The sequence below is a fragment of the Mirounga leonina genome, unplaced genomic scaffold (assembly GCF_011800145.1).
Source record: "Mirounga leonina isolate KUSES-001 unplaced genomic scaffold, KU_Mleo_1.0 Mir_201, whole genome shotgun sequence".
Taxonomy (NCBI): Eukaryota; Metazoa; Chordata; class Mammalia; order Carnivora; family Phocidae; genus Mirounga; species Mirounga leonina.
In genome coordinates, this window is record NW_023270504.1 from 27,131,212 (window position 1) to 27,154,366 (window position 23,155).

The 23,155-nt window shown below is 47.3% G+C and overlaps 1 protein-coding gene across 1 annotated transcript in view; it reads right to left on the reverse strand.

Moving 5' to 3' along the window:
- Positions 1-7,424: 7,424 nt before the first annotated feature.
- The window catches only part of CCND2 (cyclin D2), a 30,342-nt gene continuing 14,611 nt past the window's right edge, over positions 7,425-23,155 (reverse strand). Inside the window, exons 4-5 of the mRNA XM_035028440.1 lie at positions 22,532-22,680; positions 7,425-12,822 (exon numbers count right to left, since the gene is read on the reverse strand). Coding sequence (XP_034884331.1) covers positions 12,673-12,822; positions 22,532-22,680 — 299 coding nt within the window. The 3' untranslated portion in view covers positions 7,425-12,672. The remainder of the gene's footprint in view (positions 12,823-22,531; positions 22,681-23,155) is intronic.

The window sequence follows — 23,155 nt, forward strand, 5'->3', positions numbered from 1 at the left end:
TGTTGGATTCCCTGGGGAATTCTACCAAACATTCAAAGAAGAAATAATACCTATTCCCCTGAAGCTCTTTCAAAAAATAGAAACAGAAGGAAAGCTTCCAGACTCATTTTATGAGGCCAGCATTACCTTAATCCCCAAACCAGGCAAAGACCCCATCAAAAAGGAGAATTTCAGACCGATATCCCTGATGAATATGGATTCCAAAATCCTCAACAAAATCCTAGCTAATAGGATCCAACAGTACATTAAAAGAATCATCCACCACGACCAAGTGGGATTTCTCCCCGGGATGCAAGGGTGGTTCAACATTTGCAAATCAATCAATGTGATGGAACACATTAATAAGAGGAGGGAGAAGAACCATATGGTCCTCTCAATTGATGCAGAAAAAACATTTGACAAAATACAACATCCTTTCCTGATTAAAACTCTCCAGAGTATAGGGATAGAGGGAACATTCCTCAAGTTCATAAAATCCATCTGTGAAAAACCCACAGCGAATATCATCCTCAATGGGGAAAAGCTGAGAGCCTTTCCCTTAAGATCAGGAACACGTCAAGGATGCCCACTCTCGCCACTATTGTTCAACATAGTACTAGAAGTCCTAGCAACAGCAATCAGACAACAAAAATAAATAAAAGGTATTCAAATTGGCAAAGAAGAAGTCAAACTCTCTCTTTTCGTAGACAACATGATACTTTATGTGGAAAACCCAAAAGACTCCACCCCCAAATTACTAGAACTCATCCAGCAATTCAGTAATTTGGCAGGATACAAAATCAATGCACAGAAATCAGTTGCTTTCTTATACACTAACAACACAACTGTAGAAAGAGAAATTAGAGAAATGATTCCATTTACAATAGCACCAAAAATTGTATGATACCTCGGAATAAACCTAACCAAAGAGGTATAGGATCTATACTCTAGGAACTACAAGACACTCATGAAAGAAATTCAGGAAGACACAAAAAGATGGAAAAATATTCCATGCTCATGGATCAGAAGAATAAACATTGTTAAAATGTCTATGCTACCCAGAGCAATCTATACCTTCAATGCCATCCCAATCAAAATTCCAATGACATTTTTCAAAGTGCTGGAACAAACCTAAAATTTGTATGGAATCAGAAAAGACCCTGAATCACCAAGGAGATGTTGAAAAAGAAAAACAAAGCTGGGGGCATCACGTTGCCTGATTTCAAGCTATATTACAAAGCTGTGATCACCAAGACAGCATGGTACTGGCACAAAAACAGACATATAGATCAATGGAACAGAATAGAGAACCCAGATATGGACCCTCAACTCTATGGTCAAATAATCTTTGACAAAGCAGGAAAAAACATGCAATGGAAAAAAGACAGTCTCTTCAATAAATGGTGCTGGGAAAATTGGACAGCCACATGCAGAAGAATGAAACTCAACCATTCTCTAACACCGTTCACAAAGATAAACTCAAAGTGGATAAAAGACCTCAATATGAGACAGGAATCCATCAAAATCCTAGAGGAGGACATAGGCAGTAACCTCTTTGACATTGCCCACAGCAACTTCTTTCAAGATACATCTCCAAAAGCTAGTGAAACAAAAGCAAAAATGAACTTTTGGGACTTCATCAAGATAAAAAGCTTCTGCACAGCAAAGGAAACAGACAACAAAACAAAGAAGCAACCCACAGAATGGGAGAAGATATTTGCAAATGACACTACAGATAAAGGGCTGGTATCCAGGATCTATAAAGAACTTCTCAAACTCAACACCCAAAAAACAAATAATCAAGTCAAAAAGTGGGCAGAAGATATGAAAAGACACTTCTCTGAAGAAGACATACAAATGGCTAACAGACACATGAAAAAATGTTCATCATCATTAGCCATCAGGGAAATCCAAATCAAAACCACACTGAGAGACCACCTTACACCAGTTAGAATGGCAAAAATGGACAGGGAAAGAAACAACAAATGTTGGAGAGGTTGTGGAGAAAGGGGAACCCTCTTACACTGTTGGTGGGAATGCAAGTTGGTACAGCCACTTTGGAAAACAGCGTGGAGGTTCCTCAAAAATTTACAAATAGAGCTACCCTATGACCCAGCAATTGCACTCCTGGGTATTTACCCCAAAGACACAGATGTAGTGAAAAGAAGGGCCATATGCACCTGATTGTTCATAGCAGCAATGTCCGCAATAGCCAAACTGTGGAAAGAGCCGAGATGCCCTTCAACAGATGAATGGATAAAGAAGATGTGGTCTGTATATACAATGGAATATTACTGAGCCATCAGAAAAGATGAATACCCAACTTTTACATCAACATGGATGGGACTGGAGGAGATTATGCTAAGTGAAATAAGTCAAGCAGAGAAAGTCAATTATCATATGGTTTCACTTATTTGTGGAACATAAGGAATAGCATGGAGTACATTAGGAAAAGGAAGGGAAAAATGGGGGGGGAGGAAGTGGAGGGAGAGATGAACCATGAGAGACTATGGACTCTGAGAAACAATCTGAGGGTTTTAGAGGGGAGGGGGGTGGGGGGATGGGTTAGCCCGGTGATGGGTATTAAGGAGGGCACGTACTGCATGGAGCACTGGGTGTTATATGAAAACAATGGATCATGGATCACCACATCAAAAACCAATGATGTATTGTATGGTGACTAACATAACATAATAAAATTAAAAAAAAAAAAAGTTGAAAATAGAGCTGCCCTACGACCCAGTAATTGCACTACTGGGTATTTACCTCAAAAATACAAATGTAGTGATCCAAAGGGGTACATGCACCCCGATGTTTATAGCAACAATGTCCACAATAGCCAAACTATGGAAAGAGCCAAGATGTCCATCGACAGATGAATGGATAAAGAAGTTGTGGTATATATATACAATGGAATGTTATGCAGCCATCAAAAGGAATGAAATCCTGCCATTTGCAGGGACGTGCTTGGAACTGGAGGGTATTATGCTGAGCGAAATAAGTCAATCAGAGAAGCACATGTATCATATGACCTCACTGATAGGAGGAATTCTTAATCTCAGGAAACAAACTGAGGGTTGCTGGAGTGGTGGGAGGTGGGAGGGATGGGGTGGCTGGGTGATAGACAATGGGGAGGGTATGTGCTATGGTGAGTGCTGTGAATTGTGTAAGACTGATGAATCACAGACCTGTACCTCTGAAACAAATAATACGTTATATGTTAAAAAAAAAAAGAAGAAGAAGAAGATAGTAAGAAGGGAAAAATGAGGGGGGCGGAATCGGAGGGAGAGATGAACCATTAAGAGACTATGGACTCTGAGAAACAAACTGAGGGTTCTAGAGGGGAGGCAGGTGGGGGGATGGGTTAGCCTGGTGATGGGTATTAAAGAGGGCATGTATTGAATGGAGCACTGGGTGTTATATGCAAACAATGAATCGTGGAACACTACATCAAACACTAATGATGTAATGTATGGTGATTAACATAACATAATAAAATAAAAAAGTAAAATAAAAAAACAATATGATTTAAAGTTTAAGAAAAATAAATAAAACCACAAAATGCACTTAGCTGCTAATGATCCCTTATCTCGGTGCCCAAGTTGGCTAGGTTGAGTAGCTAAATAATTGGTACCTGTCGGTGACATTAGTTTTTTAAAAAGACTGAATTAGGTGCCTGTCTCACATGCAGCGTTCGCCTGAGGACTGCTACCATTCATCCAGCTCTGGCTGTGTGCCAGGAACGGGGAAGTACTCAAATGAATGAACTCAGGAGGTATTCCTATTATTCCACCCCATTTCGCAGATGAAGGAACTGGCTCACTGAGGGGAGAAGTGACGTGCCCAAGGCCACAAAGCTAGCGGGTAGACTGACGGGGATTCCAGCGCAGGCAGCCCGGGAGAGCACTGTGCTCTTTGCCACCACACTCAGTAGCAGGCGCCTTGTAACTTGTCTGTTTCTGCCATTAGCCACTGAGATCAAGCAGGGCAGGGACGTCGATCAAGGTGCTGAAGAAACACTTGTTGAATGAGGTGTTTGGTGCAGAATGCCTGGCATCTGACCAGCCCTAGACAGTCTATCGGAGGAATGAACAGCGCTCGGGAGCCCTGCGTGTCATTTTGATGGACGGGATCACTGAAACTGCCATGGGATTTGTACTTTTTCAACAGATCTCAAGTCTTACAGGTGCATCTTCTCTTGGGGTCACCGAGGCACAAGAACAAAAAGTGGCTACAAAAAAACAGAGAGAAAGCCGATCTTGAACCTTGTCCCCTGGCCCACCTGCAGACCTCAGTGTGGACTGAGCACTGGGGTCTCGAAGGAACTTCAAAAATCTGGCTCAGCCCCCAGGTATCTGATAACTAAAACCCCTAAAGAGAGAAAGGGGATTATGAAGTCTCATGAGGAGCAGACGTCTTTATTTGGGGCAGAAAAGTGGAGCGAGAATCACAGGCCTGTTCTGCTCCACCTGAGGCGTACAGGGATCCTACCTCATAGCAGACAGGTGAGGCAGACACATTTTTGCAGCTGAGCTGCAAATGCATTAGGTGACATGCAGTAGGTGATGCAGGTGGAATCAAGGAGTGAATCAGGTTCAGTGGGTGCTAGGGGGCAGAGAAGGGGTCAGACCATCCTCAGCTGCAGCCCCGACTGCCCCTCAGGCTGGTTGTTGCCGGGACGTGGATTTTCCAAGAGTAATTAAAATCCCAGCTTTTGTGTGAAAGCTCTCCTCTTACATTGGCAAGTAAGTCCAAGGCAATTTAAATCCTGGTGGGAGTCCAACTAAATATTAAGTATGTCTCTGCAGGCCGCCAGTTTGCCAATCCCTGAGCAGAATCAGAAGTCAATCGCATCAGCCTCTCCCAGATGGAGTCAGAATGTAGCAATAACAGAGAGAAGCGGGTGAGGAAACTGCTAGTCCCTCTGGTGGCCAGAGAGCGGAGTTCCTTCTGGGCAGTCATTCTACACCGGGCTGCAAAAGGGTCTTTTGGGAAGTTGTTCCTGTCTGTTGTGTTGGCGCCACCTAGTGGACTTCTTCTCAGGCAGCACCTCAGGTTTAGCCCTTCATGTTGACTCCTAGGAAGGCCAGAGGGTAGTCAGGGCTGGCGGTGACAAGTAAAAGCCAGATCCAAAGCAAATCACCACGAATGAAATGCAAGCCATGTTTTGGATGAAGCAGAAACTCAAGGCTCCAGTGGGAAACTGAGGTGGGGTCAGAGGGGACAGAAGAGCTGTTTTGCTGTCTTCTCGGGCCACCCAGTGCTGCTTGATTGAGCTTGCGGTCAGAGCTGATAGACTACCCCCTCTTCCGTGCGGGGGAGGCCCCCAGAGCCCAGAGCGTGGAAGCCACCAGTCATCATCTCGAAAGTGCCAGCCTTAGTTATTTGAGCCTAAGAGAAATTAGGTAGGTGGGAATCCCAAATTAGTGTTTGTGGCTGAGTTCATCCTGTTTCGTGATGATAAGGTCTGTGCTTACAGCATTTCAGATTCATTATATCATATGTGTTCAAGCTATTTGAATATTTTCCCTTCATTTTTAATTTGCATTACACATTCACTTCCCATCCCTTTATTTTTGGAAAAGGTCAAACTGTTTCTACCATAGAGTTTCCAAACTGTGCTGCACCTTACCAAAAGGGTTTTCCTAAAACGCATTTGCTTGAGGAAACCTGTCCACTGTCTCCTCAGAAAGTGTCCCCTCCCACCCTTGGGTATCAATTTACTCCATAGGCATTGCATGTGCTGTTAGAGCTCCATGCAATCTTGTAGGCTATGTGTTTTGTTTCCCCCACTGAAAGCTCCTTAACCACGGGGTGTAGGTTTTGTCTTCTCGGCTTTTCCTTGAAGCCCAGCATAGACCCTGCACACAAGGGTGTTGGCTGTGGATGCTCAGCTCCGATAGGCTGAACCTTCACATCCACAGTCACCAGCACTTTTGGTGTCGTTATTGCTATAAGAGCAGGGGAGAAAAAAATCTGGTACAATATTCAGTTTTGAATACTCGCTTCATGGCAGTGTGCTGAGAGTATCACGAAGCCAACTGGAACATTTTATTTTGGTGTTACATCTGTGTACTGCATAACAGTTCTAGATCTTTGGAAAGCCATGTAAGAAATACAGAAGTAGTCAGTAGAGCACAAAAGACCTGGGATTTCTAGTTCTTCACTGCATCGCTAACTTCCACCTCCAGAAAAGGGCACTTTTGTCTCAGGTTTGAGATTTTCCAAGTGTAGGATGAGACGGCTCTGAAAGAATATCACTAGCCAGCTGTACGGAATGGAGCATCTGCTCCCTTCCCACCCCTGAACATCTGCAGTTCTGAATGGGAGAAGCCCGCGGTGTTCCTGATGGCATCTGGAAGAAGGAGTGGTGTTGTAGTGTTAGACACCGATGCTGCAGGGCAAACGGTTGGGGGAGGGAGGGCAGGGACCCGGCTGTACAACAGGTCGTACAGAAGAGAATTCCAAGGATGGTTAAGAGAGGCAACCGGGGCCTTGGAAACTCCCAAGAGGCCTCGCAGACTCCAGTAGGCAGAGGCCCAAGAAAAAAAGCTATCCCTGCTTGTCTCCAAGAATGGTGACTGTCAGTGGGGGATGGAGACAAAGGGAAATTTCTAGGATCCTTGTAAGATTAGAAATCCTGTTAAGGGGGGGTTAGTTCAGGATATCTGGATTTTCCCAATGACCAGTATTAATCTTCCCATTGCAGCTCAGGACAGCATTAAACTGGGAAACAGCCTCCAGTGGCTTTGAGAGATACAGGGAACTACAGAGAGCACGAGTGTTTATAGCAACATGAAAATGGCTATGAAGCCATTGCCCTTTGCATTACCCATTGCTTTTGTGAAAGAGGCTGGTCTGAGGAGCAGCTAGGACCAGGGCCTGCCAACTCATGTAAGTGTGGACTCTCCCACCCCCTTCCTAGGCTCCACCTCACCACCCCTCCCCCAAGTGTACTTATGGCCCAGTCTTCACAGGAGACTTATAGACCGGGTTGGGAATCGGGGGGTGGGGGGGAGCCTCGAGGAGCGGCAGACTGGAGCCAAGACACCTACAGGGGTGGAGTTCTCCAGAGACCCCCCAAGTCTGGAGATGGCACTCAGGGCCCCTGGCACCTCCCAAGGGAGGAGATACTCACAACAAGAGTGAATAGCTGGCAATCCTCAGGAACGAAGCCCAGTCGCCATAGCGGGGACTTGCCCACCTCAGGAAGGTGGGCTGAAGCTTCTAGTTTATGAGACGGCTCCCCAGGGGGACCCCAAAGGGAGAAAAAAGTCATCAACTACGTGTATTGTAGATACACAGATACACACACAGAGTACCTCTCAGGTTAGGATTTGTGTTTTATGCCACTACCAATTGCTGCCAACCGTGTCCTGACAGGAGAAAGACGCGTTCTCTTCTGAGGGCTGCTGGTCCATAAATAAGTCAAAGTGGCCAGAGGATTTAGGTCAAGGTGAGTTTATTGTCCAAATAGCATAACCTAATTGCATCCAAAACCATTTGCAAATCCATCTTTAAGCTGGTCAGAATCACAGGCCATTATTTTTTAAAATCACTTAACACTGAACAGACAGGACCTCTTAAAAGGCAGCTGACTATACCATGTCACCATCATAACCAATAAAACACTTTTTCCATACTTCCAAAAAACCTTTTGTTTATACTGATCATGCTACTTTAGCACTTGCTAGCATCCCGACCAAATAAACACCCACACCTCTTATAGAGTACATTGTGAGAGAATAACATTGACTCGATATGGCATCACACTCATTTTAAAGCAAAAAAAAAAATTATAATAATAATAAAAGAAGTCCAAGACGAGAAACTGTAACTGAGAGAGAAAGAGATCTGAGGTACATGGTACAAGGGTAATGAACATAATGGAAAAAATCCAATGGCCCAGTGATTTGCTGGGGACTTAAGAGCTGGCCAACAGTACGAAACAAAAACCAATCAAAAAAAAAAAATGAAAATTTTTTTTTTTTAAGGACAGGCACCTGTCAAAATACACTGGATACTGCAATGGCTACAGTCAGTAAGGCACTTTTTTTCCCCAAAGTAGGCTGCAGGCAAAGGAATAAACATTGCAGCGACAAGCGTGCATGTGTACGTTTGCTGATGGCTTCTTGAAACCTGAGCCAAGAATCGGGTCTGATAGTCCAGCCAAGTCTAAAAGCAGAGAGACACAAATGTAGAATAGCTCTGGCTGAAAGGACTGTTCTGGGTTGTTTAGAATCCAGAATCGTGAAAAGCCACGTGGTATGAGAAAGTCATAAACACCCTCCTGAATCTTCCTGCCCTATTTTGTACAAATGGGCAACAGCATGAGTGGCTCTTCGAAACTGCTCGGAGCCCACACCGCTAGAAGCCTGCGCTCATTCTATAGCTACGGTTTGTTGGCTTAAGGGGACTTTACTGTCTCAGCACTAATTTCCCTTTTAAAGCTATTCTCAGGGTTGGACTGTCTCAAAGATAAACAAAGAGGAATCCTTTTGGCTTAGAAGCCAACTGGCTTACTCAGACTTCCTCCCCGTTCCTACCTCCCATTCCCACACTACCAATATTATCTTCTTGAACTAGAAAATCATTATTTACATGATATAAGGTGCAAGTCTCTTTCTTCTCCCAGCCCTGCCCCTGTGGCCCATGGAGAGAAACTTCCCCCACCCTCTGTGAGCAAGTCATCCAGTCCTGCCTCATGCTCTTCACCTCCGTCCTAGAGCTCCCTCGGGGCAGTGTGGAAAGGCCCGGAGGGTGCCAGACCACAGGAAAGCTACAACCCCCTCTGAAGAGAAGCCCATCCTGCTGGCAAAGGGCTGCTTCTGGCCCCGGGCTGCCTGGAAAAAGCAGCAGACCAAGAGTCTCCTGTACAGAGCACGTAGACCAAAGGGGATCTGGCTGTTGAGACATGGTGAGCTCTTCAGTGGGGTTCTGGGGCAGTTCCAGAATAAAGCCTCCTCTGAGACAAGCCCCTTTCTCTGAGGAGCCCTCCTGTCAACACGGGAAGACATTCTAAGGAGGGACCTGTCCCCTGCTCCCACCTGCAGGCTTCTTGGCTGGTGGGAACCTGCATGGAATTGAATTATGCTTAGCATATATTTTTGGCATACTAGGACTTTCCCCCCTGGGATTTGGCCAAAATAGGGGAAGGAATAAAATTTGGCAGGCTTAGGGGAACAATTTAGCCCCCACTGATGGAGAAAAAGTTAACAACAATGACCCAAAAAACCAAAAACCAAAACACAGAGAGGAGGAAGAACAGAGAGAAAGACAACAAGGTAGAAAAAGACCAGAATAGGTCTGGAACCCCATTTTTGGGAGGTGAGAAGGAGAAAAAAATCTGTGGGGGAGGGCTGAACTCCCTCTCACACAAAAACTCCTACCAAGGAAACCAAGATCTAAGGGGAGGGCATCAGCTACTTTAACAAATCCAAGCTTCCTTCTTTTGTTTAAGGAGGGAGTAGGCAGAAAAGCCAAACAACCTAGCACCTTCCCATCAGCAACACCACACCTCCCATCACACCAGGCCCCGAGGACAAGAAGGAGAAAAAGAGCAGAAGGCCCCGGTGGCACCCAGGGCTCCAGGAAAACTGGGAAGTTGCAGACTGCAGGGAGAGCCTGTAGGCCTGTTCCCTTCCTTATTCCTCCGGTTCTGTTTGAGCTTAGGGACAGTCACCATTAAGTGACTTTGTACCTTGCTTTCGTTAGGCTCCAAGACTCCCAAGGACTTAGGGACCACATCTTCCATTCCGTGTTACTCCTCAAGGGCCTGAAAGAGCGTCCTATGCAAAGTGAGCTCTTGACAAAACACTGGCTGCTCAGCTTTCCTCTCCAAAACTTCAGAATTCACCACCCACTGTCCTACCAGAAACTCCCTAGAATTTTAGGGTTGTGCTAACTCACCAAATCCTGTACCCTTCCAAACATACTTCAAGAGAGACTGACTCATCGGAATGGCATCTCTGCAGAGATGCAACCTCTTCACCTCCCTCCCACTCCCACTCCAATACTCATCTGCCCTGTTTGCCCCATCATGCCAATTCAATGCAATTTAAAACCTGAAAACCACCGAGTGCCACTTAGTAGAGGGGCTGGCCGGCCGCGGTGCGAGACAGGTGGGAGGAGGCACCCTTGTGATCCCGCATGCGGCAGAGTCCTATGCCCACAGATTCAGACCTAGAAAAGTCTCTGAGATGATCCTAAACTGGGGATAGCCATGTCAGGGAAGGGGAAAGAGAGAGAAGCAGATGAAAGCGCTGCTTTAAGAAAGGGCCACAAGAGGAGGATCTCCAAATAGCCTGCTGGAATTCTTTTCAATCTGTCTCCTGATACCTGGTCCCTAAGTGCAAATTATGACTTCCTAGTTCACTGCATAAATGTTTGTGCTGAACATCTGCCCTGGGGGGTGGGGGGAGGGGAAATCCCTTGGTTCAATTGTATTTTTTCCATCATGATGAGGATACCGGAGTCAAAATGGAAGCCTAATGACCTTCATGACTGAAAAGGTCCCTGGGTGTCAGACCCAAGGGCCAAATCCACCCCACCCTCCACCTGAGAGGGGCTTGCAGCCTCCTCGCCGACTTCTCCTTTCCCCACACTAACGGCTCCCAAGCAGAAACTATGCGGTTGTGAGGTATTATGAAAACAAAAATGTGAATCTTTTGTAGCTATTGATTTTGTCCAGTAAACCTGAGGTAAAGAATGCTCTGTCTTTGAAGAATGTGAGAAGAGAGAGAGAGAGAGAAAACCAAAAGGAAAAAACAAAAAACAAAACAAAAACAAAAAAACCATGAATACGCTACCAGAAGAAAAACTATGGAAGGGCTTTTCCAGTACGAAGAACTCCTATCTTGACCACCTACTTCAGGACTTGGAATTTAAGCAGTAAAATAATATATTATAAAAATGTTTATAAAATAGCAGCACACTCTGTGAAACATTACAGCTAGGTACTGTTAATGTGAATAAGGATGAATGATCTTAGCTTCTTAGCAGCGCAAAAAAAAAATAATCATAAAAAACTGAACACAATAAACTGAAAAATAAGAGACCCTTAGATTTTTCTCCATCTTCAACCCTCATACTACGAAACAAGGCAGAATCTGTGTATAAAATAATTCTTCAAAGCAGCCCTGTTCTGATTTTTTCTTTCTAACTTAAAAAGGCAAATATTTTAATAGCTTCATTACCTGTCAATTATAATTGTGCAAAAAAAAAAAAAAAGTTGTTGCTCCAACCTCTTCGCTAACTGAATGCCTCTAAGAAGTGGAGAGGAAAAAAATTCAAGTACGCTGAATACAACTTTGCAATGAAATTAACGAAAAAACGGAAAAGGGAACAAAATGCCACACTCTGATATTCAGCTGTCTGTCTGCACCAGCAGTAACTTTTCTTTCCATGTCCAGAGGAGAAGCATATAGGTGGGAATTAAGATCCTTCTTTGCCACCAAAATGGTAACAGATCTTTGTTTGTAGGCTTTTTGGAGGAATGTTGTGATGGGAATGTTGGTGGAAAGGGGTGTCTCTTGAGTCCCGGTAGGGATACCAGAACTGTGTACCAGAGAATGTCAGATACCAGAAGTGAATAGTCCCCCGACTTGGGGCAGGCGGGGAGGAGCACAGGAGAAGCAGGGAGGAGTCTATTCAGCATGACTTGCATAAACCATCCCATCTATCCCTCGGGAACAAGTTTTCAAAGTGCTTTTCGAATGGAATGGTTTATAACAATGCTAAACTGTGGACCAGACATGCCAATCAGCACCAAAAATCAGTTTTTTAATAAAGGATGCCAAGGTCACATTACCCTCTTGAATACATTAAGAGAAAATATTCCATTCCAGATCCCACCCTTGGTCTCCATCTGCCTCCATTTCATATGAGTTTTGGTGATGGCCCAAAGCGAGATTGCCCCTTTTGATAAACATATGGTGGTGTCTGCAATGAACCATGTTTGGAAGAAGAAGCAAGATGTCACAAGCCCATGAAACCCAGAATCCAATCACCTGTGTCCAAGTGGCAAAGTACAACATCTCTTTTAGGCAGCAGCTACTGTGGACAGCAAGAGATCATAACTAGAGATTCAGCTACGCTCCGGACTTAGTAACAAACAGGTGGTTGAGAACAAAGGTGCCTCTACATCCAAAATGGTTCAATCAGGTTGAGAGACTGTTTTGTACTCCCTCCCCATCGTGTCCCTTATTTCTAATTCTTTCTTGAGTTCATTGCTTTGCAATCTAATCATGCCATAAATGGCTCACGCAAGTTCCTTGAAATTATCCTACAAGGGGTGTGTACATGCTAGTTCGTAACATGAAGAAAAAAAAAAAAAAAGCCTCCTCTAATTTGTTCCCGTATTTGCAGGCGTACATTTTCTCTAGCTACTCTGCAGGTTTTTCTGTAAGCATTTTACTATTACTTTTAACATAATCAAACAATAACTGTTCGCATATACAAGGGATTCCCTTCTGTTGTACTTCAAATAGGCACCAAATGCTTTTAGTTATTCCGTTTTTATAGGACCTTTTTCTCTCACTTCTAAAAGATCTTTCAATATGATCTAGGTGGGGGCAGATTTTTTTTTGTTGTTGCTTTTAAAGTTTCATCCTAAAACATAAAGAACAAAACACAACCAGAGAGAAGGAGAGAGCAGATGTGAACGCGTCTCTCCCATTCGGCCCGACTTCGTCCTCACAGGTCAATATCCCGCACGTCCGTAGGGGTGCTGGCCTGGTCCAGTTCATCCTCCGACTTGGACCCGTCCCCCTGGTCCTGACGGAACTGCTGCAGGCTGTTGAGCAGCACCACCTCAATCTGCTCCTGGCAGGCTTTGAGGCAGTCCTAGAAGGAGAAGGGGTCAGACCAGAGCTGTTAGCAAGATCAACAGTGTGCAGAGCATTTATGAAGAAAATATACACAATGGAAGCCTCACGGGCTTCGTGCCGGTTTCCCAGTAGAAAGATGTACTCCAGCAGAGCTGTGGGACCACACTGCTCCAAGTGGGGTCCACAGCAGGCAGCATCGGCACCCCCTTGTGGAAAATGCAGAATCCCAGCCCATTCCAGATCTATCGAAACAGAATCGGTATTTTAGCAGAAGCCCAGCTGAGACAAACACACACGAGAATCTGGCCAAGATGCTGAGCCCTTTACGGACACGCCGCACCCGGTAACCCCAGCGCCAACTGGGGGCTTTCTGCTTGTGGACCCTGGGAGGTGACAGAGAAACGGCGAAGGCCAGCACCGCAGACAGAGCCACAGAGTCAGGCAGGTGTGGCACCGGAGGGATGGATAAGAAGAAAGTGCATTGAACTGTACTCAGAAACTGCGGAGGTTCTTAAAAAGAAAAACGCCCGGTTTTCTGCTTTACTTAACCACCCTCAATTCTCATAGAACTACAACACAAATGTTGACAGAACTCTGGACGTTGCAACTGTCCAATTTGGGAATAAGTAAGAATTTGCAACACTGTTTGATATTAGTCTATATTTGGTAGGGAAAATTCAGAGTAAGTTTGCCCCAGGCAGAAGCTTCTGTTAGCGGGGTGCGGTGGAATGCGCGGCAATTCATGGGTGTCACGAGGGACGAGCTGGCTCCTAGCGGCAAGTGGGCTAAAGAAAATCACTCTTAGCAGATATGCTCCCCCCGTCCTCTGCAACGCTCTGTTTCTGCACTCAAGCAGCATCTACATATGGAAAATATGTTAGATCGACTCCGCTTGGGTCTTCCCACAGCTTAATCTAGGCTTCCCTTGTTGTTGTTGTTGTTGTTGTTGTTAAAAGATTTTATTTATTTATTTATTTGAGAGAGAATGAGAGACAGAGAGCACGAGAGGGAAGAGGGTCAGAGGGAGAAGCAGACCCCCAGCTGAGCAGTAGGCTTCCCCTGTTGTTTGTTTCACTGTGCAATTCTCACTGCCTGGAGGCTACTGTTTGCCAAGCACAAAAGCATTATCTTTATTTTCTGAAGATCTAAAATAAAGTTGGACCGAACTACTCAGGGACACAGTTTCCATGCCCCAATGTTCCATTCCTATCTTGTCCATTCCACGTTTCAAACTACAGCTTTTTTTTTTTTTTTAAGATTTTATTTATTTATTTGACAGAGACAGAGATAGCGAGAGCGGGAACACAGGCAGCGGGAGTGGGAGAGGGAGAAGCAGGCTTCCCCCCGAGGAGGGAGCCCGATGTGGGACTCGATCCCAGGACCCTGGGATCATGACCTGAGCCGAAGGCAGACGCTTAACGACTGAGCCACCCAGGAGCCCTCAAACTACAGCTTTTTACGAAACTAAAGATTAGGAACAACAGCTGCTAAGGGCAGAGATGGAGTATCACCCAGCAGGTAAGACAAATGAAAACTGAGATAGTATTTGCGACCCGCCCACCATACTTGCAGGGAGCAACGAGGTTATTTCACTTCTCGGACCTGTTCCCCAACTTGTAAAATAAGGATGAAAAACACTCATAGGGTAAAGGTCAGCTCTTGAAATAATCTATCTCAAGTGCTAAATTCAATAAATGAAGCCCATTTCTTGTGAATAACAAGAAACCTGTCCTGGAGTCCGAAAGAATTCTTTCGATTTCTTTAAGATGAGATATGGATAAGCATTTGCTCCAGATTGCTGAAGGCAAGCACCGTGTGCCTGGCACTGGGAGTGGAGCGTGGAACAAGACAGACAGAACCCAGCCTCAGAGATCTCTGGGCCATCCTGAACAAGCTGAGGGGTCAGGGACTGGCAACATCTCTCAGACTTCTGTGGCATGCCCTGGCCACATCCTCTACCCTGTCCGATCCCCTCACTATCGACTGGAAACCTTCCCTGGGCTTCTCCTCCAAAGCCCACACCCAGGGGTTGCGCTCCCAGGTCACTGACCACTCGCCCCATGAGTTCGGGGCGAAGGCTAAAGGCACTTCCATTTCAGTAGAAGGTATCAGAAAACCCGAAAGCCTTACAATCGATAAAGAAAACTGATCTTAAATAAAGATAAAGCTGGTGTGGGCAAACAAGGCAAACAAACGACTATAGGTAAACAACTCTCAACTCTCCTTGGGAAGGTCGTGCATCAGAGGTGGACAATGGGGCCCACGGTCAGTTTTCCTTCCAAAGCTGGAGTAAGTGGCTTGTTCTCCATTTGAGCACCATCTGAAGAAGCCGACTTGTTCTGAGAGGCCATGTTGGTGGCATAACACCATCCTCAAAAGCCCCGTCTCATGTCTCGGGCGCCCTCTGCCCTCCCTCATTCCCCTGAACTCCTCACTGAGAACTGAGGGGCTGAAGAATTGAAATGAATATTAGTTTCTTCTTTCTTCTTTCTCGCAGGGAATAATGAGTTGAATCCAGCCAGTGGTGATGGGATGACCCTCCGCTACAGAGGTCCTTCAGGAGCTGGTGGAGGTTATGTTTAAAAGGAGACAGGGGGAATGCGTCAGAACCCCTCCATACCACGGGGACGGTACCCGCATGCTTGCCTCCATGGAGGACAAATCCTATCCAAAGCATACGGCATAAAGAGCTTTTTTTCTTCCCCCCCCGGAGTATTATTAACATATGTGTTCTATTGATTTCAGGTGTGGCATAAAGGGCTTTTGTTCTCTAAAGAAGATGGCAGGATTCTCAGCTGATTGAGGGACTGTCTGTGTGTAGGGGAGGGACAGACAATAGCTCTGAACCACTAAATTCAAAAAGAAATGCCAGTCAGGTGTCAGCAACAAGGCCTCTTTAACAAAACGGTTTCCCATGGCACAGCCATTTGGTGAAGACTCCCTGACGTGAAGGTGAAGGTCGTGTGGAAGACCCTGCCCACCACCGAGAGCCCTAGTGCCTCCCGCCGATCCTGTCCAGCTTTCCTTCCTCTGAGGCTGTATTTCGGTGCCATGGGGAGGTCATCAGGGTCAGCCCACCTTCCATCCCAAAAATATGACCAACTCAGGACTCCATGATTATCACTGCATTAGCCACACCAGCATCCCTGAGAAAGATCGTCCTCCACACAAGGAGACAAAGCTCAAGAAAGCGAAAGAACCTGATCTGGGGCCATATTAGAGTCTTGGCTTTTGGGACGCCAGCGATTCTACAGTTTCTGGCATTCAGCCTTCCCTTCTAGCAGCCTGAAACCTCAAAGAACGGTTCTAGAAAAAATCCTACAGGGAAGGCTGGGACATTGGACAGTCACTTCTACTGGACTTTCAGAGCCATGGGACTGAAGATAACATGCCTCAAGTGTCAGTCACATTTATGTACGTTCCAGCCAAGAACACGCGTACCGGCTTTCCTGAATAAAATGAAGGGAGGTTTCATGTAAAGCACTTTCCTCGGCCCTGTTCTCATTTCAGTCTAAATCGTGACTGACGATGGCCAGCTCTTGATCTTTGATAACCTCCTACTTGAAGTGATAAATGACTACAGCAGTTACCCCAGAAATGAGGGACCCTGAACTCCATCCCCGGCTCTCTTCTAGATTCATCTGGGACAGAGCGGGAAGCTAACCCTCTCTGGGCTCAATCATGTCCCTCACTCCTGGAAAGCCCTCTGGGGCCTCGGCCTAACTCTCCTTCAGGTTCCCCTTCTTCACAGCTCGGCTATTATCAGCTTGAGTTTTAAGTGCAGATCACCCATCCTTAACTGGGTAAAAAAACTTAAGGGCAAGTGTCTGTCTTGCAAGAACAATGTCAGTCTACTCTGTGATGGTGGAGACAGAGATATCATCACGTCCCCTTCCTGGAGACAGAACTCACTCCCTGTATTTTAATACCCTCCTTTAGCACCGTTAGGAACCATTCCTGGACTTGCAAAGAGCACAAGAATTTTCTGTGAGCTGATGGAAAGTGAAGGGAGAGGGAAATGTGTGGTGGCGCTGTTACCTGAGCCAGACATGCCCACCCAACACAGCCCCATTCCTGCCCAAGGAGCTCCGACTCTCCCGAGCAGCAGGGCAGGACGGCGCATGGGACTGGGGTGGGGGGAGCGGTGACCTGAGAGAAGGAGGAACCGTGCCTCAAACCCAGCAGGGCGCTTGGTGCTGGAAGGTCAAGCTGAGAGAAGGAAATAAAGAGGGGGGGCAAGTTCAAGGGCCCGAAAAGAAAAGGAGGCAAAGCTGGGCAAGAGCAGAATCATAGTATTTCCAAAGGGCAGAATCACAAGACGCCACACAGTGGCAATTACAGGGTCAGGGGATTTGGGGGTCTGAACGGCTTTTGGAGCTCAAACAGCCACACGCCCTCATTGTACAGCTAGAGAACAGAACTGAAGCCGGCTTGTCCCCTGGTTCCTTCGAGTTAAAAGCTAAGCCTGGCTTTAAACGGGCAAGCCTCCAGCTTCAGAACTCTTTCCCCTAAGACCCTCTGCTTCTTCCCAGCTCTAAGGAAAGACATACAGGGCAGAGAATCTCCAAGAAAGGGAGACGTAGCCCCAAGGAGCTGGTGGGCGGGGGAGGGGGGGCGGGTCGTCCAGTGAAAAGATGCTACGTGCATGCAAAATGCAGCGGCTCTGGGACCTCCGAAAGCACCGGTCATTGTGTTAAGATGCCCCAAATTAAGCTGATTAAAAGGAAAGCCATAATGCTCGTCTGTCAGCCTGGACAGGTGGCGCTCCACAGTGCTGGAGGTCGGGCAAACCTCCAGCCCCGATGATCATCGGCTCCCTCCCTGGCCCCTGCCCCCCAGCCCGGAGCCCTGACAGCAGTGTTTGTGATCGCCAGCTCGTTACACGGGCCTCCGGCTTCCTCTGCGTGCTGGCTCGGGCTCTGCGCCCTGCACCCTCCTCGGCCTCCGTGAATGGGCTGACGGAACTCCTACCATTAGCCCCCAGTGTAACTGCATCACGCCATTGTCACCACACACGCACTGCACTCAACAGGGGGACAAAGGGCTGAATGAGCCCCAGACCCGCGGCCAACTCAGGCAGAGACAACTTCGGAAACTATCTCATTCTCCCTTTCTTCACAGGCTGTTTGGCTTATTTCCTTGCATACCAAATGAAGCCCGCAGAAGAAATAAGGCAGGAGAGGGAAGCATGAGCCTCCAGTTCGATTCCGTCCCCCTCCCCGCGCCCAGCCTCCCCTCCGGCCACTCTTCCCAAGGTCCTTGACCACAGGCCCCGTCAGGTCCACAAAGGACAGCCCCAGCCGTACAGGGGCCCTCAGGAGAAGGGGTGCCGCTCACTAAGGAGGACAGAGACACGAGGCTGGGGACCCGGACCAGAACACGTAGTCAAAATCAAGACTTCCTCCCCTGCACAGCGAATGGGTTTTCAACAGCTCACTGGCAACCACGATCCTAACAGGCCAGGATGACCCTAAGGCAGGGGTATCCTAAATCTCCTCTGGGCGCTATTTAAGTACTGGACAGAGTAGAAAAGGAGGAATATAGGGACCAGGGACTAGCGTCTGCCTCCGTCAAATTATCTCCCAATAGCTTCACAGCATGGTCATGGCCCGTGAGCCTGACTGCTGCGTTTTTATCAGTCATTTTGTAAAACTGTGTCACGTGAAGGTGATGTGTTTTGCTCAGGACCCTGGCGTGTAAATTAAGGCTTACAGGGCTTTCCCAAAGACCTGGGGAGACCGAAGACTAAGAAACACACTCTAAGCCCATATGCCTGGCCTTTGTGTCCTCCGTTCCTTCCTTCCGGCTTCCCTCCCTCTCATCAGCATCATTCCCAAGCCTCTGCCAGGGGCTCTGGATAAAGAGCACAGTAAAAGTTGGGTCCTGTTCAAGAGGCTCTATAGACAAGGAACGCTGAGATAAATGCTGGCACAAGCACGAGCCGAGTGCCGAGGGGACGGAAGAGGAACCCCGAGTCTGCCCGGCGGAGCAGGGAAAGGTTCACCGGGGAACCAGGACGCTCGAGCCCTCCTCTCAAACTCACCCTTGGCAACGGAAGCCCCGGTAGAAGTTTCCCCAAAGCCAGCACCGCCTCGCTGGCTGGCGTCTGTTTTTAGCAACACTTATGACTGGAAGGAAAAAGTACTTAAAATATACCACCCTCTGAGACTTTTATTCCCTGTAAAACTGTCAGGCTTCTCACTCAGCTTTCTCTTTGGAATGAAGCGTTTCGGTTTATTTTGGCAACCAGACGGAGCAACAAAGACCGACTTTCTCAGAGCCGCCTGGGTCCCTCCGATCAAAGCTATCTGCTGCTGGCTAGTGAGCCGGAGAAACTTGTCTGCCCGTCTCAATGGAATCCAGGGGACCCGCTTTCCCTGGTCCGACCCCTGACAATGCGTGGAGAGAGAACACCATCAGCTCGAGGAGATCACAAATAGCAAGGTGCACAGGGCAGGCACAGAACTGTAGGGACACCAGGTCCTGGTTCCCATCTGTCCTATTCTGCCGGAGCCAGCGTAACAGAACGTGGTCCTGGGCACCTGACTTCTCCATGGGAGAGTTCAACACAATCCTGTGGGCATTTCAGAGCGTGGGCCTGAGAGCATATTGTGTGTGTGTGTGTGTGTGTGTGTTCTAATTGTGGCAAAATAAATTGAACGTAACATTTACCATCGTAACCATTTTTGGGTGTACGGTGGCATTCAGTATATTCCCTTGGTCATGCCACCATCTCCATCATCCATCTCCAGAACTTTCTCATCATTCCAAAATGAAACCCCATACCCATTAAAGAACTCCCCATTCCTCCCACCCCCTGGGCCCTGGTAACCCCGATTTTACTTTCTGTCTCCATGAACTCCACTATGTGAGTTATCTCCTATAAGTGGCCCCATATATGTCTCTTTCACTTAGCATGTTTTCAAGGCTCATCCATGTTGCAGCACATGTCAGGATTTCACTTCCTTTTTAAGGCAGACTAATATTCCACTGCACATACATACCACATTTTGTTTCTCCATTCCAAGGACATTTTCTATTGCCAAGTGCCCTTTCCAGGAGGCCTGTGTTTCACATTAGGACTAGTGAGCTCCTTCCTCTGGGTTGCTTTCCTCCCGCATTTATAGTTCATAACACTTCAGCATTCATTTGCTGGTGATCTTCATTTGCTAGGATTTTGCATGCTTTGCTTTTGATTTCCCCTACAGTCGCCGAGTTCCTTGAAGTCAGGAGCATCATCTCCTATTTTCCATACATGACCCACCCGTCCCAATTTCTGCCTTGGTTCCATCTATGCTTTGTTCATCGTGCAAGTCTGCAACAAGTGAGCCTTTAATAAATACTTCCAGAAACAAATGGAGAGTAAGTGCTTGCAACACATCACTTCTTGACTCATGAAATGGTAAATGGGCTCAGGAAGCAAAACTTGCCTCCCTCCAGATACTAATGCTTTCTGAATTCCAGTCCTTTTCTTTTCCTTCCTCACTTTGAGCCTCAGGACTTCAGAGAACACGGCCTGACGGATGGGAGGAGACCTATAGCACTTGGAAGTCAGGCACAAGTGGCCAGCCTTGCCCAATGTTGCTCAAGCCTTTTTACTAAGAACATTCCTGGGGGGAGAGTGAGCAAGCCTCTGGGGCCCAGAGGTAAGCTTAGAACTCACAGAGGTCTCAGATTTTTATCTGAAAAAGTGCTATGGAGTTTACATTCTCTGTTCATGCTTGGTTGTTAATATTAAAATGTTGAACCAGAGGCCCACTGGTAAGAATGGGGCACACATGCATCTCCAGTTCCACAGCTGGGACGTATGAGACCTCTAGCGGCTCTTGTATCCATTTGACCCAGTCTGATGGCTACCTTGGATGCACTGGCTACATAGTGTCTGAAAGAGGCAAGCGGTTTCCCTAGTGTAAGAGGAGCAACTGGTTTACAGTCTTGAAAAGCGGCGGAAGAGACTCCGTGACACTTCAGGAGTGACCTCTGTCCGTTTGAAACCAGTAAGGGGTGATAAAGGGACACGTGGGAGAAGGCCAGAGACCCACAGAGCCACCAGCCAATCACGACAGGTCTATAAATATCTGAAAGAGGTTACAGTGCCTGGGGGTCAAACTGTTGTCACTGACATTTTTGTCTCTGGGGGTTGAGGAAGAGCCTGTCTTAAGCTGGTTGCTGTTGGGAGTCCTTTTTGTAAGGCAGCCTTAATAGGAGATACTCAGAAAAGGAAGGAAGCTTATCATTTCTATAAATGTTAAGTTCCGACCCAGATTTGCCTCTGGAGGATCAGAAAAGCACTCTTCACATGAAGCACACTGGAAGGGACTTCGCCATCTGTATTTCGGAAACCATGGAGTACATGGTAGCGCAGGCCTTTGTGAAAAGCCTGTTTTGGACCTAGAATTTGAAAAGCATATCTAAGAACTGCTTCAGAATAGGACCCTGGGTTTGTTCCATGAGGCCCTTCACCACCTCCCTGCACCACTTCCTTGAGATGGTAATAAAGGCCAAGGCAAAATACAGACGCAGAGGTGAGAAAGCCAGCAAGCTGCAGCCTTAGGCTCTCGGAGCTGTCCACGTTCTGTTCAGCATCCCTGATGGGCCTGTAAGCCACGTTATCTCTTGACTCAATCTATTGCCACAGCAGGGCATTCGGAATCTCCCTGGAACATCCAGAGGGGGGCACGGTGAAGTCCCCCTGCATCTTGAGCCTCTCCATGGTGACACAGGAGGGCCTCCCAGCTGACAGGCCAGTTGTCTTCAAAGCAGAGGCTTTCTCAAACAAAAAGAGTCAGGGGCTACAGCAAGAGTGGAGCCAACGTTTCCAGGCGGGGAGTCAGAGCTTCGGGGTTCCAGCCCCAGTTCTGCTGCTGCCCTCCCCCTCCTCCAGCTGGCTACCTCAGCACTCTCTGCACCTCCCACGGAGAGCCTCCCGCTGGAAGACGCTGGAAGACGCAGGGGCGGCCACTCTGACCTCTCAGAGCCACCCTGGCTCAGACCTTCTAAGGACTGCAATTTCCTACCAGCTGAATCAGAGCCTCACTTGACCCCCGTCTCTCAAGACCTTTCTTCTAAGGAGCTTTAAATTCTGGCAAGCCTCTGGGCAGTCCATGGGGCACAAGAATGGAAAAATCTATAGCTAATAATAGTTCCTTGAATTACTATGGCTCTTTATTCTTTTAGCAGTACTTCTTAATCCATTACCACATTAAACGAAAGGGAAGTGAGAGGTGGGTGGGGTTGAGAGGTGTGTCAAGGCCAGACACGGTGCTCGAGGTGGGGCACCTCTTGGACCCCCACCGCCCCCAGCGCAGCGGAGCCAGGCTCCAGCCCTCTCTCCACCGTGTCTCTGCCTGAGTGGGTGTAAGCAGAGCACGACACTGTGGGGGAGAAACAGCCCGAGGACAAGAAAATAAATGGAAATGAAGCAGCATTTCAGACCCCCGGGGAAGCCCACACCACAAAGGAAAATTAGTAAATAGCCCTCCTCCACCTTGTATCTGCTTGCTAGGTTCTTTTCTCTATTTTATGGCACACAGGCTTCCAAACCTTAGGAGGAAGCCTCATCTATTGAATTTTGTACTACTTTGGATGTTGATCTTGGAAAACAGAAAGCACTATCAACAACAAAAAAAAGCACCTCCAACACATTATCATCAAGCCAAGTGTCTCCTTCCCTGAGCTGAGAAAAGAGACATCTGGTTTTAACCAAGAAGATGGCGTCCACCTACCACATCCGTGTTGGTGATCTTGGCCAGCAGGTCGACCAGGGCGTCGCCAGTGAGCGAGCTCACGTCCTCATCCTGCTGGAGCCCACAGATGGCAGCTCCCACACTTCCAGTTGCAATCATCGATGGCGGATACATGGCGAACTTAAAATCTGCGAGAACGAGAGGCCGAAGGTCAAGGCCCGGGAAGGATAGCGGGGCTCCCCAGCCTGAAGATACTCAGAAATAGGATGGTGAAAGGTAAGCTGTACAGTGATCCCTCACCCTACAGACACATCCTCTCCTGAGTCTTCCTTCACAAGACACCTTTTCTTTATTTGCCATCACTGTGGCAGGCCCAAAGCTAAAAGGGGAGACGGAGGCAGAGAAGGTGGAGAGCTTATCTGAGTGCACATAGTAAATTCTCAGAGAGGAGACTCAGGCCCCCACAATCCTGTCTGGGGTTAGCATGTGTGCAAGGGGCAGGAAGGTGAGTGAGGTACATTCTCCTCTGGGGGTCATGGCAGGAGCAGAGCAGGGAGGTCTGAGATGAGTCCAGACAAGGTAACTTATGTGCCATACAAGTGAGACAGACCAAGGGATCTAGATGGTGGAAGGCAGGAAAAGCATAAGCAAGTAAAATTTTAT